The following is a 17,576-nucleotide window of genomic DNA, read 5'->3' on the forward strand; positions in this document are numbered from 1 at the left end:
CTACATGTCCCAAATAAGGTGAAGAATCTCTTGTGGTGAGCTTGTCGCAATTCTATGCCTACTATTAAAAGTGCAAAGCAGTGTTGCATGCCTCAAGCAACACAGTTAGCTAGTGGTGCAGCAGTTGCTGATGAGGGATGCACTAGCCAAGCCACAAGAGCAATAGGCAGTGCAGCAGTTGTTGATGCTAGGTGCATTGGTTAGGTCATGAAGGTAGCAAGTAATGCATCATTTGCTGATTAGGTGTGCACCACTCAGACCACAAGGCTTGCATCAGGGGACTTGATTAACTCAGCAGTCTTGGAATTACTTGAGGCCATGCCACATCATGAGTTCTTTGTTAGGACATATGTGATTCAATGTTAGAAACATATGTCAACATTTTATGTAATTGGCTAATTCTTTGACAAAACGCACTTTACTTGTAATTGGGTAGATCTAGGATGTGTTTAATGCTTCAAGAAACAAGGTTTCAAGTTCAAGTGTTAAAACCATGAAAGTCTGTCCAAGAATCAAGTGAGAAAGTGCAAGATTTTAAAGCTCGACAGCTAGCATCTATTGAGGTTTAAAAGCTGCTGAAACCCGTGGCTTGACAGCTAGCTCGATAGATGGCTATCTATTAAAGTTTATGAAATTCAGTTTTTCAGAGTTGATTTTGTTGGCAAACCATGATCAAAACAGGTTTTTAGTCTTGTTTTAAACTTTCTCAAAGTATGTGTTTTATGTAAAGTTGGAATCAAGCTGCTACTGAATTCATTGTGCAATTCGGTCTGACTCGATCGATTGAGAATTAGACTTGACTGATTGAAAGTCGGGCAGAATGTTTTTTCTGTAGAATTTCCAACTCAGCCCTAAGCCCATATGACGTGTAGGGTTTTATGTTTTGCCCTAGGTATAAAAGGGAAACCCTAGCCACGTTTTTGAGGTGGCTCTATTTGCTCTGTGTGTGAATCTCTTGTGAGATCTGAGAGGTGGTTGCCTTCACACATGTTTAGGATTATCAAGAAGAAGATTTCATTGAGAGCTTGATGATCATTCAGTTGCTGCAATAAAAGCTTAAAGATACACAAGCAGGAGTGCTTGTACTTGCTTAAGAATCCAAGAAAGAAGGAGTCTGTGATCTTGAAGCTATCACGTGGTCATGTCAGTGAGTTTTCTACTGGTGGGTAGCAATAGGATGTTAGTGGTCTAAGTCGCTATTGTAAAACTTCAATTATTTCTTAGTGGATTCAAGTTTACCTTGAGGATAGCTAGGTTAAATCCTCCCCAGATTTTTACTAGTGTGGTTTCCTAGGTTATCATATCTTTGTATTCTTTATATTCCGCACTTTACATTGATACGATTATATGATTGTGTTAACCTAGATCTGAAATTTGGACTAAGTAATCACTTGACTAATTAACTAGATTAATCCAATTGTGTTTTAAGGGGTCTAAAAACGTATAGATTTCAATCCAATCCGTGGGTATATGTTTGGGCTTTCTTTTCTCACAACCCTAAACATATATAAGGATTATTTTGGGGGTCGTAAAAGGTTGCGCACAGTTGCACAAGAGCACAATTCCACAAGTGTGAAGAAGAGTGTGACCGGAAACCTAGTTTGCCCTAGTTCTTGAAGATGCTATTGTGTTTTGTACGCCATAGGGTTTTGTGACCAAGAAACTTTATGATTTTCATTGTATGATGAACTGAAGAACTTTGCAGCCAACATCCTTCTCAAGTTGGTGATCAAGTTGTTTACTGGGATCCGCGCAATTGGTTAGTCACGTATTGGGAGCTGTGCATTAAAAAGGAGAGATTGTCACTACAAGACAAGTCCAATTGAGTATTGGGGTAAGGGTTTAACTATAGGTTGGTATAAGGTACTGGGATTTTTTTACTTGTAATTGCTTGTTTTGATAATAGTGGATTCTCGGGAGTGGTGATCTTAAAATCACCCGGTGGGGTTTTTGCCATATAGGTTTTTCCCATTTGTAAACAAATCATCGCGTCAATTTATTTTCCATTGTATACTTTAGTTTATTGGGGATTTGTTTGTGCTACCACATACAATTGCATGCTAATTTTATTAATTAATAAACTTGGCTAATTAATCAATTAATTCATCACAAGGGGTCAATACGTTTTTGGCCTATCAAGTGATATCAAAGCAGGCATACTCTGATTAGGGTTAATCTTTGTTGTGTGATCCATTGACCCTTATTTGTCATGGATAGATGACAGTCTCTTATTATACCTCCTTTATTTGATGACACTAACTTTGCATACTGGAAAGTATGCATGAGAGCTTTCTTGCAGTCTTTAGATGAAAAAGTGTGGCAAGCTGTGGAGATAGGTTGGACCAAGCCTACATAAGCACCGGTTGACTTGGATGAAAGCTGGGTGAAAGCTATGCAAGATGAACTGCTTCAGTTTCAGAGGAATGATGTCTAGACTTTGGTACCTAAACCGGAGCGTGAGCACATCATCGGCACAAAGTGGATATTCCATAATAAAACTGATGCGGAGGGTAATGTGATCTGTAACAAGGCTTGTCTTGTAGCTCAAGGATACTCACAAATGGAAGGAGTAGACTATGATGAGACATTTGCTCCGGTAGCCCGTATGGAGTCCATCAGAATTCTTTTAGCTCTGGCATGTCACTTGAAGTTCAAGTTCTATCAAATAGATGTGAAAACTGCTTTCTTGAATGGGATCTTTAAAGAAGATGTCTATGTAGCTCAACCAAAAGGATTCATTGATCCACACTTTTTGAATCATGTGTTGTATCTCACGAAGGCACTTTATGGGTTAAAGTAAGCCCTTAAAGCTTGGTATGATCGGCTCACACAATACTTGGTGTCACATGAGTTCACAAGAGGAAAAGCAGATCAAACTCTCTTCATAAAAAGGGAAGACGGGAAGTTGATAGTTGCTCAAGTCTACGTTAATGATATCTTCTTTGGGTCAACAAAGGATGAACTTGCCCATAGCTTCTCAAAACTCATGCAAGCTGAGTTCGAGATGAGCATGATTGGAGAGTTGACTCACTTCCTTGGATTGCAGATTCATCAACAAGATTTAGGTATATTCCTATCTCAATCTAAATATGCTAAAAATCTTGTGAAAAAGTTTGGTTTAGAATTTGCTAGTTCTGTTAGAATCCCTATGAGCCCAAATGTTAAACTCACTGTTGACTTGTTAGGTAAAAGTGTAGATTCATCTATTTATAGAAGCATGATAGGTAGTCTTCTTTACCTTATTGCTAGTAGACCTGACATTAGTTACAGTGTGGGAGTGTGTGCTATATATCAGGCTAATCCCAAAGAGTCTCATATGATTGCTTTGAAAAGAATCATAAAGCATGTCAAAACCACTATCGACTTTGGTGTGTGGTACAGTAAGGACACAAATGATGTCTTAGCTGGGTATTCTGACATTGATTGGGTTGAGAATGCTGATGATAGAAAGAGAATATTGGGGGGGTTGTTTCTATGTGGGTAATAATCTTGTCTCCAAATGAGCAAAAAGCAAAATTCCATCCATTGCAAAAACTGAGTACATCGCTACTGGTAGCTGTTGCACCTAACTTCTATGGATGCAAAAACTCCTCCATGATTACAGTATTTGTCAAGAACATCTTACCATCTACTGTGACAATACCAGTGCCATCAACATCTCTAAGAATCCGGTTCAACATTCTCGAATTAAACACATAGAGGTTTGACATCACTTCATTAGAAAGCTTGTCGAAGATGATACTCTTACTCTTGAGTTTATTCACACTGATGATCAGAAGGCTGATTTGTTTACCAAACCTCTTGACAGTAAATAGTCTGAATTTCTTCACCAAAACATTGGTGTCATCTCCATGGATTGATCTCTTCTTCTATTCCTTCTTCCCCATGCATTTGCATTTAATTTTATGCATTGCTTTGTTTTGTTTAACATGTTTTTGTTGTTTATTTTTTAGTTTTGCTTTATTTTGTTTTTCATAAAAAAATTGAAAAATTAGAAAAAAAAAAAAAAAAACAAAAACAGTGTATGTTTGTGTACATTGGTACTTGTGTACTTTAGATGACCATTGAAACAAAGTTTTCTAAACTTTGTATCTTTTGTAACTTAGATGAGCATCTCAATGCATAACTAAGCAAGTGAGCTTTGTGGCTTGTGTTTGTGATGAGTAAGAGATTAAGCGATTTCTTGTACTTAACACTCGTATCACTTTTTTTGACGGGAAGGACTAGAAAATTCTAAGAGAAAGACATAAATAACCATCTCACCACTGTTACCCGCCAATCATGAAATGACATTTATATACTTCGGCATAGCAAAAATGGAATGTCAAATGCTTAACATAATTGGGTATTTCTTTTCTCTCTCTTATATGCCCATGCATGGTTTGCTTATAAAGAAATATATGTAAAGAAAAATAAAAGCAAAAATATCAAAATGCTTTATATATGATTGCAAGCGTGTATTCTAGGAGATGTGGGAGTTATAGAATGTACCTCAAAGGTGATAGTCCCCCTTAAACAATTATGATTGTGTGTGGGTTAAAGTGATTTTCTCATATCTCAAATCGTCATAACATGTAGACATTTATGCAATCTTGCAATGTTTTTCACACACAACACGCAATATTCTTTGCTACTCTTGATACATGTGCAGGTACAATGTAATTTGGCCATCACAAGGAATACATGTGTTAATATATGCTCACCAAACTGTCTTAACTTGTTTTTGAAATATAAAATTGGTTAGACTTATTTAGTGTGTGTGTGTGTGTGTGTTTTGGGATCTATGTGCTTAACATTTTTCTTGTTGAGAGATGTTTTTGAGGGATTAAAATGTTGTTTGGATCCTTAGTTAAGTTACATGTTTAGTTGCATTCATGTCTGTGTTTTTCTCTTCTTGAAAAACTATTTTTAAGCAACCTCGACAGCTCCTCGACACTTCTCGACACTTGGCTTATCTATCGAGCTCTTCAGCTTCTTTTTATCGGAATCTCGATAGCTTCTCGATAGCTCCTTGATCCATCAAGAAAGTTTCTATCTCCTCAATAGATGCTCGATAGCTACTCAATCCATCGAACTTGTTTTTGCTTCGGACACCTTTGGATAGCTGCTTGATAGATGCATCTGTCAAGATTTATAAACCTTGACACCTTTTGACACCTCTCGATCTGTCGAGATTTAAGAGGTTCTATATATAGGGTCCTCACGATTTTAGACTCACTTCTCTCGATCTCTCTTGATACTTCTGTGTCTTCTCACCTCCCAAACACAATTTTTTCACTCTCTACTTCATTCCCAAGAGATTTTCGGCCTTAAGATCATCTTCTTTCCTTTGGTATGATCTTTTTCAATCATTCTATCATGCATTTCATGTTTTCTGACCTAACTTCTGGGATTTTTTATAAACTTTAGGGTTTTTCAAAATTAATGGAGTTTTTGTGAAATTTTTGGGTTGGGCTTTGTGAAAATAACTTTCAATCATCATGCATTGCATCACATGTGCATTATAACACTGCTTCATACATTTTAGATGTATTTTTACGTTGTTGAAATGATTGTGTGAGATTGGATGCGGCTAAGCCCATGATGTTTTTACTATTGCATATCACGTGCTCATGCATTTTCATGCATACGTACCTTCAATTCTTTATATTTTGATATATTGAATGTGTTGGTGCTTTTCTGCTTGTCTCTCTTTCTCCCTTTCTCCTTCTTTCAGTTAGTTGCATCATGGCACCTAAACGAAAATCTGTTTCGTCCCAGAAGCCTTTTCGTTTTGGGACATCTACTTCTTTCTCTGACCCCACTCCTTCTTCTATTCGGTTTCGTGATGAGAAGGCCTGTAAGGACTTTTCGGAGAACTTTTCTAAATGAGGCGTTCATTTGGAACGCCAAGTCATTTTGTCGGACTTCTCCAACACTGACCTACCCACTGTCATTCACAGTAGAGGTTGGGAGTCATTGTGTGACGTTCCAGTCACTTGTCCATCTGTGCTTATACAAGAGTTCTACTCTTACATGCATGGATTTGATTATTCAGTACCTTTCTTTGTTACTTGCGTTCGAGGTACGCACATCGTGGTCATACCAGATATTGTATCTGACGTGCTCTATGTCCCCAGGGTAGCGCATCCTGACTACCTTGTTTGTGATCATCTTAAGACCGTGTCTAAAGATGAGCTTATATCCTCTTTTTATGAGCGTCCCTCTATTTGGGGTGATCGTCAGTTCATTTCTTGTACGGCCTTTGCTAAAGGCCCTAGGTTTCTTAACATGGTTATGACTTTTGTTTTGCATCCTTTATCTCATTATAACTCCATTACTGAGTCCCGTGCTCGAATTTTTGCTTTCCCTTTTAGAGCATCTTACTAGATTTTCCCTTTCGTTTTATTCTTTCCATCATAGATGTATATAGGGATACCGCGACCCGTAATAAACTCATCTTCCATTCGGCTATCACGATGATTTTACGACATTTTTCTATTCTTTTTCCTGTTTCCGACCACTTCCATGTCATGTGTGCCGTAGACGTCGCTACCATTAAACAGAACGAGGCGCAGCTTCGTTTGAGGCGATTCGGGACAGTGATTCCTCCAGCTTCTATAGCTCTATCCACATTTGCTCCCTCTTCTTCTACAAGAGGTGTGACTCTTGAGGACATCATGGCATAGCTTGTGCGTATGGATGCTCACCTCGACACTCTTAGTGATGAGTTGTGTCAGGTGAACACTTGTGTTGGTCATATCGCACGACGCTAGGTTGCCATGGGTGGTTTCACCGCTGCTTCTCCTTCTCCACTAGCATCGTGATGCTGATGCTTCTGATGTTGATGAGGATGATGATGCTAGCTCTTCCAGCATTGACGAGATGTCTACTTGATACTCTTACCCTTTGTCATTCGTGACAAAAAATGGGAGTAGTTTTGGATATAAGAGTAGTCATACACATAGGGGGAGGGTTAGAATAGGAGATTTTTGTTAGGGGGAGTGTTCATATTTTTGAGGGATGTAGTGAGAATTTTATATATCTTTTTTCTTTCTAATTTAGATACATTGTTTGTGTACCTTAGATCTTGTGATCATATTGTGATAGCAAATCTTATACTTGTTGATATATATACATTTGAGGTTGTTATTACAGTTCTTTCACCTATCTTAACATGTGTTGTTTCTTTTCTTTCTTTATACACATATTTCTTATTTCTTGTATGCAATCTTATATTTTTGTTTCACATTAAGATGCATTGATGAGTTTTGTTTAAAGTGTTTCAGAAATACAGGTTGTCAAAGTCTACTATCCATAAACTCTCTTCTTGTAAAGTTTTTCAAGAGTTTGTGTTAGGATAGATTTTATTGTATTCAACAAGTGAGTATGAGTTGAGTGATTTATGACTTCTCTCATATGTTCATTTGTTTGTTGTGGTTTTATCACGGATTGTCAAAGGGTGAGATTGTTAGGACATATGTGATTCAATGTTAGGAACATATGTCAACATTTTATGTAATTGGCTAATCTTTTGACAAAACACACTTTACTTGTAATTGGGTAGATCTAGGATGTGTTTAATACTTCAAGAAACAAGGTTTCAAGTTCAAGTGTTAAAATCATGCAAGTCTGTTCAAGAATCAAGTGAGAAAGTGAAGGATTTTAAATCTCGACAGCTAGCTCAATAGCTAGCATCTATCGAGGTTTAAAAGCTACTAAAGCTCGTGACTCAATAGCTAACTCAATAGATGACTATTTATCGAGGTTTATAAAATTCAGTTTTTCAGAGTTGATTTCAATCCAATCCGTGGGTATATGTTTGAGCTTTCTTTTCTCACAACCCTAAACATATATAAGGATTATTTTGAGGGCCGTAAAAGGTTACGCATAGTTGCACAAGAGCATAATTCCACAAGTATGAAGAAAAGTGTGATCGGAAACCTAGTTTGCCTTAGTTCTTGAAGAAACTGTTGTGTTTTGTACACCATAGGGTTTTGTGACCAAGAAACTTTATGATCTTCATTGTATGATGAACTAAAGAACTTTGCAGCCAACATCCTTTTCAAGTTGGTGATCAAGTCACGTATTGGGATCCGTGTAATTGGTTAGTCACGTACTGGGAGCTGTGCATTAAAAATGAAAGATTGTCACTACAGAATAAGTCCAATTGGGTATTGGGGTAAGGGTTCAATTGTAGGTTGATATAAGGTATTGAGATTCCTTTACTTGTAACCGCTTGTTTTGATAATAGTGGATTCTCGAGAGTAGTGACCTTAAAATCACCCAGTGAGGTTTTTGCAGTGTAGGTTTTCCCCATTCATAAATAAATCACTGTATCAATTTATTTTCCGTTGCATACTTTAGTTTATTGGTGATTTGTTTGTGCTACCACATACAATTGTATGTTAATTTGATTAATTAATAAACTTGGCTAATTAATCAATTAATTCATCACAAGGGTTCAAAACGTTTTTGACCTATCATTCTTCATCCAGGATTGTTGAAGGAGTCAATTCCACAAATCCAAGAGTTAGTTACTCAAGCTTGCCATGTGTACAGTTTCCAGAATCTTCAAATAACTGATTTTGGTGCCAATTATAGAGTTGGTTATTTTTTTGTGTATATAAATAGAGCATTTTGTATGTATTTACTGATTCAGTTCATTTTCTTGTAATTGACTCTCAATCAATGAAATTCTCTCAATTCTATTTAGTCTTTCTAGTTTTTACACCTACCAAAGCTAACTTGGTACACTGGACTGTCATTAATAGCCCCACATGTAATTGGTGCAATTTAGCTCCAGAGGATCAACTTCATGCGCTTTGGTTGAGTTCAAAACTTGATGAGGTATGGTCGGATTCTGCATTATGGGGTTTTCGTGGGATTACACAGTTTGGGACTTTCAAGGAACTAGCAATATGGATTTTCTAGAAGCAAGTTAGTCTCGATCTTTTTGCCATGATAGTGTGGTCTGTCTGGACTCAAAAGGAACCAAATAAGGTTTCATCAACCTTGTTGCAGCACCCACCACATGGCCTGGGTATCGAAGGAGCGGCTTGGGGAGTTTCATGCAGTTCAGCCAATACCAAAAACACGAGTTTCACAACCATGTGTGCAGTGGAAACCTCCTCCTGAAAATTTGGCTAAGATAAATTTTGACGGAGCCATTTTTTCCGAAGCCAATAAGTCTTGAATTGGCGTGGTGGTTCGGAATAGCCAAGGCTTGGTGTTAGCTTCTTACTCGCAGCAACTTCCACAAGCTTACTGTCCTTTGGAGATTGAAGCTATGGCCGCTGCTAAAGCTTTCCAGTTTGCATGTAAGATAGGTATTTCTAATGCTGTTTTGGAAAGAGATTCATTGCTGTTGATTTCTGCTTTGAGAGGTGGTACTAAAAATCTGTCCCCTTATGGTATACTCCTTGAAGATGTCCGAGTTTGTTCTACTTTATTTAACGTTACTCATATGTTAAGAGAGAAGATAATAAAGTTGCTCATAATTTGGCTAGATTTGCAGTTAATATACTAGGCTTTTTTGTGTGGATGAATGATGTTCCACCACAGTTTATTTCTGTACTTTCAAACTGATTTAGCCGGTTTTTCTCAATTTAAGTAGGGTTGTCTTTTCCCCAAAAAAAATTAAATAAAAGGAATTTGTGCATAATGGAAACGTAAACATGATCTGCAAGCTCAGCATCCTTGTAAAGATAATGGTAGATGGTAAACTAGCATCACAAATTCTTTTATTATTATTATTTTTATGGAAGTGTTTTTATTAAATTTAATACAAATAGAAGAAAATGGACTTCAGGTTGACAATTAACTTTAAATTAAAATATCAACAATTATGAGCATAAATTTTTTTTTTTTTGGTTGTAATTCAATAGTTACAACTATTGGGGGGGGGGGGGGGGGGTTACACCCCAATGCTAATACTCAACAGATGGCTTTACTCGGGTATGGGTACCTAAAATTTTTTGTCAACTGTGAATAGTACGTAAGGTTGTATATATACACCCCTACTGTTCATGGGTTGTAAAAATAAAAACACATTTTTTAATGGATTGAGAAAGGAAGAGAGGAAAAAAGGGAAGAGAGAGATGGGAGAGAAGAGAGAGAATTGATTTGTTTATATTATTTGTTGGTATAATTTATATTATTTTAATGAGTTGTATGTAAAAATAGAAACTAAAATGTTGAGTGAGTTGTAAAATGAGATGATAAAATAGGTTTTGAGGATGTATAATAGACACTTTTTTTGCATCCCCGGATGCTAATGCTTTAACTGACATGGAATAACTTGTAAGCAACACAAAAGGCCATTTTAGTTACATAGGTGACAATGTTTGCAAAAAACATGAACATGAGAGAAATGGTTTTTGGAGGAGATTCTTTCATACTAAGGCTAGCTCTAATGAAAAATAAATTAGACTTGTCCACACTTAAATTGCATTGGGACACTTGAATTTGGATTTTAACTTAATGGATTTGGGATGCTTGATTTCGTATCTACATATATTAAAATTCCTTATTTGGATCCATTTTTACATAGAAGAATTTGAAATTCTAAAATTTTAAATCTATTGTTTGGATGCTCTAAAAACATATACCTTTGAATTTGAAATCCCCACTCTTCCAAAATGACCAAAATACCCTCAATAGGGGTATTCAAGTCATTTTTTTGGTTTTGGGAGAATGATATTTTTGCCATTTTAGAGGTTGGAAAATATTTTAATCATTTGGAGCTTTTAAGGGTATTATAGCAATTTTCTGTTATTTTGGGAGAGTATGTTGATCATTTGAAAGGTTTTAGAGTATTTATGTCATTTTAGAAGCATGAGATATTTGAGTCATTTTGGAGCTTTTAGGGGTATATTGTTCATTTTTGTGATTTTTGGGTATCTTAGTCACTTTAATGGTTTGGATGGTATTTGGTCATTTTGAGTTTTTGGGGCATTTAAGTCATTTCTTATGTTTTGGAGGCACTTTGATCATTTGAAAGGTTTAGACTTTAGAGTATTTTATTAGGCCCCAGTCGGTAGAGTTGTTAAACAATTCATTTTCAATTTTTAAATAACATTACATATATTTTCACCCACGCGTATTTCAAAAAATTACAAATAACATTACTTAAATTTTTTACCAAACGGGCCGTCATTTTGAAGTTTTTAAAAGTATTTTTTATAGTTTTAGAATATTCTAGTCATTTTGCAGTGTGGTTAAGGATTTCTAATCTTCAATGGGGTTAGACTGTAAGATTTAAAATTCTTAGTAAATTTGGTCAAATTCAAATCCAGGTTTTTAAAAATATCTATACCAAATTATTTGAATCTAATAACTCAAATCCAAATCCACGTTACATAAATTCTGCTATTCAAGCACCACTAGGAAGGAAAAAAAAAATGAAAAAAGAAAAATGAAAAAAAAAACTTCAAGTCATTTCAAGATCGGCACATTGATTATTTATATTCTCCAAACGTGTTAATCCCCCTTTCCATAATGTCAGTCATTTCAAGTCCAAATTTCAATAGTCAATATCAAATTCAATGCTTTCGTCCTTACAGCAGAGAGGAGATTTTCATGTGATTTGTAGTGGAACTTTGATTATGCACTGAAAATTATTACAAATTTACTACTCGCTGGCACAAATTGAAATAATATTATGTTGTTTGGCTATAGTTAAAAATCATTATAGAAAAAAAAGAAAAAAGAAAAAAGGAGCCATAAGAAGAGCACATGGCCAAGAAAGATAGTGTCGGTGAAGAAATCAGAAATTGAGAACACCATATAATCTGGTTCAATTCCACCTTCATCGGTGGCCTAAGCAAATTAATACATGCCGAATAAATTGTTATGACATGAAATGACGAGTTGATTAGACATGGGAGTTAATAAAACCATTGTTTTGGAAGTATTTAATTCTCAACTGTCTGATATATCTTTAATATATCTCTAACAATCCTAAATAGGAATCCAGCTACCGACTTCAGAGTGTAGATATAAAGCATTGCAATTTGTTTTGTGCAATAAATAGCATTAATACTCTGTTGATATATATTAAAAAAAAAAAAAAAGCATTAATAGTCGGCTTTATCTTTTTGTACTATAAAATGAATGGAAGCAATATTGAAGACCAACAAGTCATTTCATTTCGTTCATTAGAAAAAAATGGAACATTTTTCTTTATCAACCAAGTTCTTCTTTCTTTCTTTTGTTTTTACTGTTTTGTGTAGCTCAGAAGCGGTTATTCAGTTACCAAATAATGAGACAGTTCTAGCAGTCATTATGTTTGGAGACTCCATCGTTGATACAGGCAACAACAATGGTCTTACATCAGTGGTGAAGTGTGATTTTCCTCCTTATGGGAGAGATTTTAATGGAGGAATGCCAACGGGAAGATTTTCAAATGGAAAGGTTCCCTCAGACTTCTTAGGTTATTTAAAAACTCTCTCTCTCTCTCTCTCTCTCTCTCTCACACACACACACCATTCATGGTCTTGACGTATATGTTGTCTTGCTGCTTAGTGACACTTTTTTCCCTCTTTAATTTCTGAAACACATACACATGTCAATATTCATGGTCTTGACTCTTTGACACACGCACAGTGCTACTAACACTTTTTTTCTCTCTTTTCTAAAGCTTTCACTACCATTTTTTAGGTCATGGTGACATGGTTTGACGAGATAAAGATTTAAAAGTATACTTTGAAACTTCATATTTAGCTTTGTGACTATTCTATGTCAAACCATTTTTGTTGGTTTTTTTTTTTTTTTTGGTTTCAATAGAAATATTAGGGTTTATATCTTCTTTTTCCACTTAATATATACATATTTCACTAACTAAATCTAAGATTCTCTATAACTCTTTGAGATTTCACATGAAATCAATGAAATGATAATTAATGCATCTTTAACTCCAAAAAGTGAGGAAAGTACATGTTTGCTCTCCGAAATCCACGTCCAAACGAGCTAAGGGGTAGGAAAAATAAGATTGTGGGACTCAATGGGTGCATGTCTAATATATGAACGGAAAAGCATAAATTATCAAGTCATCTTCTTAGGTTATTGTTGCCTTTCTCTCTTTATTTATATATATATATATATATATATATACATATATATATATATAATATTTTTTATTGCCTTTAAATAGATGAGAAATTCTATATTCACAAAATTTTCATAACAAATTCTAAGTGGATGGTTATTATTTGTAGTTATAGGTGGGCAAAAATGTAATATTTAAGTTATATATTCAAATTAAAACCAATAACAATTTACCATATATGATTTGTTGTAAAAATGTCGTGAAGATATTCTTCACGTAACACTTTTATAAATATATCTGATAGATAAACTCTTTCTATAAATTTCGTTTAAAAAAAAAATTGGCCTATAATAATAAGGGATTTTATTGGCCTAACATGTATTACAACACAAGATATAAAGGCTGTATAGTGAGACTCCGATTAACACATAATCTATACAATTTATTATTATTATTATTATTTAGAATAAAATCTATACAAGAAATTCACACTTAAATGGAGGTAGGACTCTCCGACACCCCGTCTCCACACAAACGGACCTAACATGTTACGAAATTAAAGAAACTATATTTTTTTTGCTGAACAAAGAAACTATACTTTTATGCTATTCTAGAATATCTAATTCAGGGACGGAGTCAGGATTTAGAGTTAGGGGGTGATTTTATTGTTAGTTATATGCAATGGCTTCAACTTTCGGTTCTATTGCTTAATCGGCAAAGATTTTCTTTTATTATTTTTATTTTTCATGTGTGTGTAGAGTGTCTTTTGTTGATAAGGACAAAATTATTTTGTTTAAATTTTTTTAAAGAGCTTAGTTGTTTGTTTTTGGTAAAATTGGTTGATTAGTCACAAAGTTTTTTTTTTTTTTTTTTTTTTTTTTTTTTAGCTTTTCAATTGCATATTGATACTTTTTGTTGTTGGACTAATATTTTGGGCTTGTATATATATATTTTTAGATTTTAGATCTATAAATTTTTTTATGGACTTTAAAAGAAGGAATATACTAGATCTACAATTTCTTTTTTTACAAATTTTTGTTTTGATTGGTGGTTATTAGTAAGTAAAAAAGTGATGTAAGTGATGGACCCAAATGTAAACTAATAAGAATTTGCTACCTCAATAGTTTGTAAAAATATTGTAAAAAAGTTTGTAACTGTAACATTTCTCTTATAATGATCAATAAAAAGGACAAAATGTAATTTTATTGAATAAAACTGCTAAAATTAGTACCTAAATATATAGTTAAATAATTATATTATTTTAAAAAAAAAATTAGGGAGGCCACTGCCCCTAGTCCATGAATGGCTCCGTCCATGATCTAACTGTTTGTTTTTCTAAAAATAGAAAATAAACTTTAAAAGTTATTCATTCTAAGAAAAAAACAAAATTTTAAAAAAAAGTTATTACATGTGGAGATCCACATCCCTACCTAAATCCAAGCCGAATCAATGGAAAAATCTTCGACATTAAAAAATTGAACCAACTGGCTTTATTTCACTTAAATGCTGGGAGGTGAAATACTGAAATTCATGAATTGAATTCGTTTATTTTATTTATTTATTTGGTATGTATTCAGAAAAAACAAAAAAATAAAAAATAAAAAAAAAATGTAAAAAAAGTTTCTGACATCGATGACAATTGTCTGGCTTGGTTAGTGACTTTGGTCTTCACTCTTCAGTCCATGTCTAACCTCAATTCATGCTGACACACACCGCACGTCGAGGTTCATTTATTGTGAATTCGTTGGGTCAAGAATTTATGATTGCATCAAACGTTTTTAATGTGTATGATTGTACAAAAGTATTTATGTTACGAAAATAAAATTAGAAACCTTGTCCTTTACGTGCTATCCTACCAAATTTATACGTTTCAGTGAACGATCGGTATCCGTTCACCTGTTGGGAAGACTACACTTTTGGGAAAGACTTCGATTCAGAATTTTAATATATTGGGTTTAGTTAACAGATATTTTTAAAATATTTGTTTTTTTTTTTTTGAGAAGTTTTAAAATATTTGTTAATAAATTATTTTATAGAAATTTTGATACTATATTTATATAAAAAATAAAATATTGTAAAAAAATCATTTTTTTTCCTATATATATATATTTTTAAAATATTTCTTATAGAATAACAATACCTTAAAACGATTTCTTAGAGCTCTCAGTGCATTTCTTTTGTCTTATTTTAATCAAACTCTTTCAAATCAATAATAATAATAATAAAAAGTTTCAAGAATTTGTGTTTGGACTTAATTATGTCGTATTAATTTTTTAACTCCTTTATTTATTTTTTATATATGAGACTTTCACACACATACATATATATATATATATATATATATATATATATATATATATATGCCTAACTGTAACATTACGGGCCTCTAATCCAATCAATGGTTGGCCTCTCATAGCATAAAGTTTCCAAATATAATATTCATTGGGCTTTGTAGGTCAAGTGTGAATAATTAAATCAAAATTTTAAAATTGTAATTTGGAAGCATGTGATTTCAAATCATTGAACCAAACAAGTCGAAACTCCTAAGTTTCAAAATCCTAAATTGGTCATTGTATTCCTTAGAGTTGTTCTTTTCATTTCCATCATTAAAATAATTTAATATGTAATATAATTTTTCTTCTTCCCCTCCCCCCTTTTTAGTGGAAGAATTGGGAATTAAAGAACTCCTACCAGCTTATAGGGATCCAAGTTTGCAGCCCAAAGATCTCTTAACAGGTGTAAGCTTTGCATCTGGTGGCACAGGATACGATCCTTTGACACCTAAAGTAGTGGTATGCACATTTTAGACTCTCATTTTTCTTTATAGTTCGATAGTTATAATGGTGACGAAAGATTTAAACTCTAAATGCCTTCATTATAAATATCAAAAAGTGTCAGTTGAACTATAAGACTCTTGTTATATTTTAAAAAGTTTTAGCTTTCATTATATAATCATTTTTTATATGATTCATTGTTTTTTCTTATACTTATTTTTCATTTTTTGAGTACATATAGTCAGCCATATCACTATCTGAGCAATTACAAGATTTCAAGCAATACATAGGGAAGTTGAAAGGAATTGTTGGAGAAGAGAGAACAAACTTCATATTAGCCAAAAGTGCAGTTTTTGTGGTGGCAAGCAGCAATGACATTGCCAATACCTATTTTCTTACTGGAATAAGGAAAGCCGAATACGATATTCCATCTTATGCTGATCTTTTACTCAATTCAGCTTCTAATTTCATCAAGGTAACTTCATCTTCTTTTTCTTATATTTCCCCCTTATAATTGGTGATATCCAAGTTCACTAGTGACATAAGCCCAAGTTAACGAAAAGGTATTTCATGCATTTGATAATATAATCTTTACTTTCACAACCACACTGGATAAAAATGAGAATACATGTATCAAATATACATGATAATTATTGCAAGTTAACTTTTATTCTTACCTTAATAAAAATTAACACCTATATATATATATATATATATAATATAGTGGTACCGAGGTGGAATAAATGATTTTTTATTTTATTATATATATAAAATTAAGGAACTGTATGGACTGGGGGCACGAAGGATTGGTGTTTTCAGTGCACCACCACTAGGATGTGTGCCATCACAACGACTTTTGGTTGGAGGCTCAGAAACTGAGTGTGCAAAGCAGCCCAATCAAGCATCACAAGTGTTCAATGATAAACTTTCTAGGGAGTTGGGTTACCTTAACAACAATTTGCCTAATGCAAAGGTGGTCTATATTGATGTCTACAACCCCATACTTGATCTCGTAACAAATCCAAAGAAATATGGTACTATACCTTTCTCCTTTATAATTTTAGACAGTTTTTTTTTTTATTTATTTTAAATTTCTAATTTTATCTTATTTAGGATATCTAATATTTGGTATATTGTAAAATTCAGGCTTTGAGATTGCAAATAAAGGGTGTTGTGGCACTGGAACTGTAGAGGTAGCAATATTGTGCAACCAATTAGACCATCACACTTGTACCGACGACTCTAAGTACGTGTTTTTTGACAGTTACCATCCTACAGAAAAAGCTTACAAGATAATTGTCAATCAGCTCATTACAAAATATATCTACAACTTCGTTTGAGATTGATGATTTTCCTCAACTCTCAATTAATTATCAACCAGACTTTTTTTTTTTTTTTTTTTTTGAGATAAATTATCAACCAGACTTTGCAAATTCTTTTTCCTCTTATTGCAATGGAGATCGTCCTATTTTCTTTATGAAATATTATTGTAAGTTGTAACAATTAATTAGTTCTGAAAGTTTCATTGAGCTTGACCCAAATAAAAGGGATTAGGTTTTGAGTTGGGAGTGCCAATTATGAGAAGCAAATTAATTTCAATTGACTTAGATATCACATCCAATAAGATTTTGTAAATTTATAAAGACCCAGTAATATAGTTGTTTAAACGAACAAAACTAGTCATCCAAGAACTATTTCTATACTTCAAAGACCAAAATGGTCCTTTATTTTATTCTAATGGAATAAAATGGTGAATGTTGCATTTGAATCCATGA

General features: G+C 33.7%; 1 protein-coding gene across 1 annotated transcript; it reads left to right on the forward strand.

Moving 5' to 3' along the window:
• Positions 1-12,129: 12,129 nt before the first annotated feature.
• Positions 12,130-17,376, forward strand: LOC126712444 (GDSL esterase/lipase EXL3-like). Its single transcript, XM_050411771.1, has 5 exons — positions 12,130-12,412; positions 15,689-15,819; positions 16,043-16,276; positions 16,580-16,835; positions 16,948-17,376. Exons 1-5 carry the CDS (start codon positions 12,148-12,150, stop codon positions 17,139-17,141), a joined length of 1,080 nt encoding a protein of 359 aa, XP_050267728.1. The 5' UTR covers positions 12,130-12,147; the 3' UTR covers positions 17,142-17,376.
• The last annotated feature ends 200 nt before the right edge of the window (positions 17,377-17,576 follow it).

Source organism: Quercus robur, chromosome 2 (genome assembly GCF_932294415.1).
Source record: "Quercus robur chromosome 2, dhQueRobu3.1, whole genome shotgun sequence".
Taxonomy (NCBI): Eukaryota; Viridiplantae; Streptophyta; class Magnoliopsida; order Fagales; family Fagaceae; genus Quercus; species Quercus robur.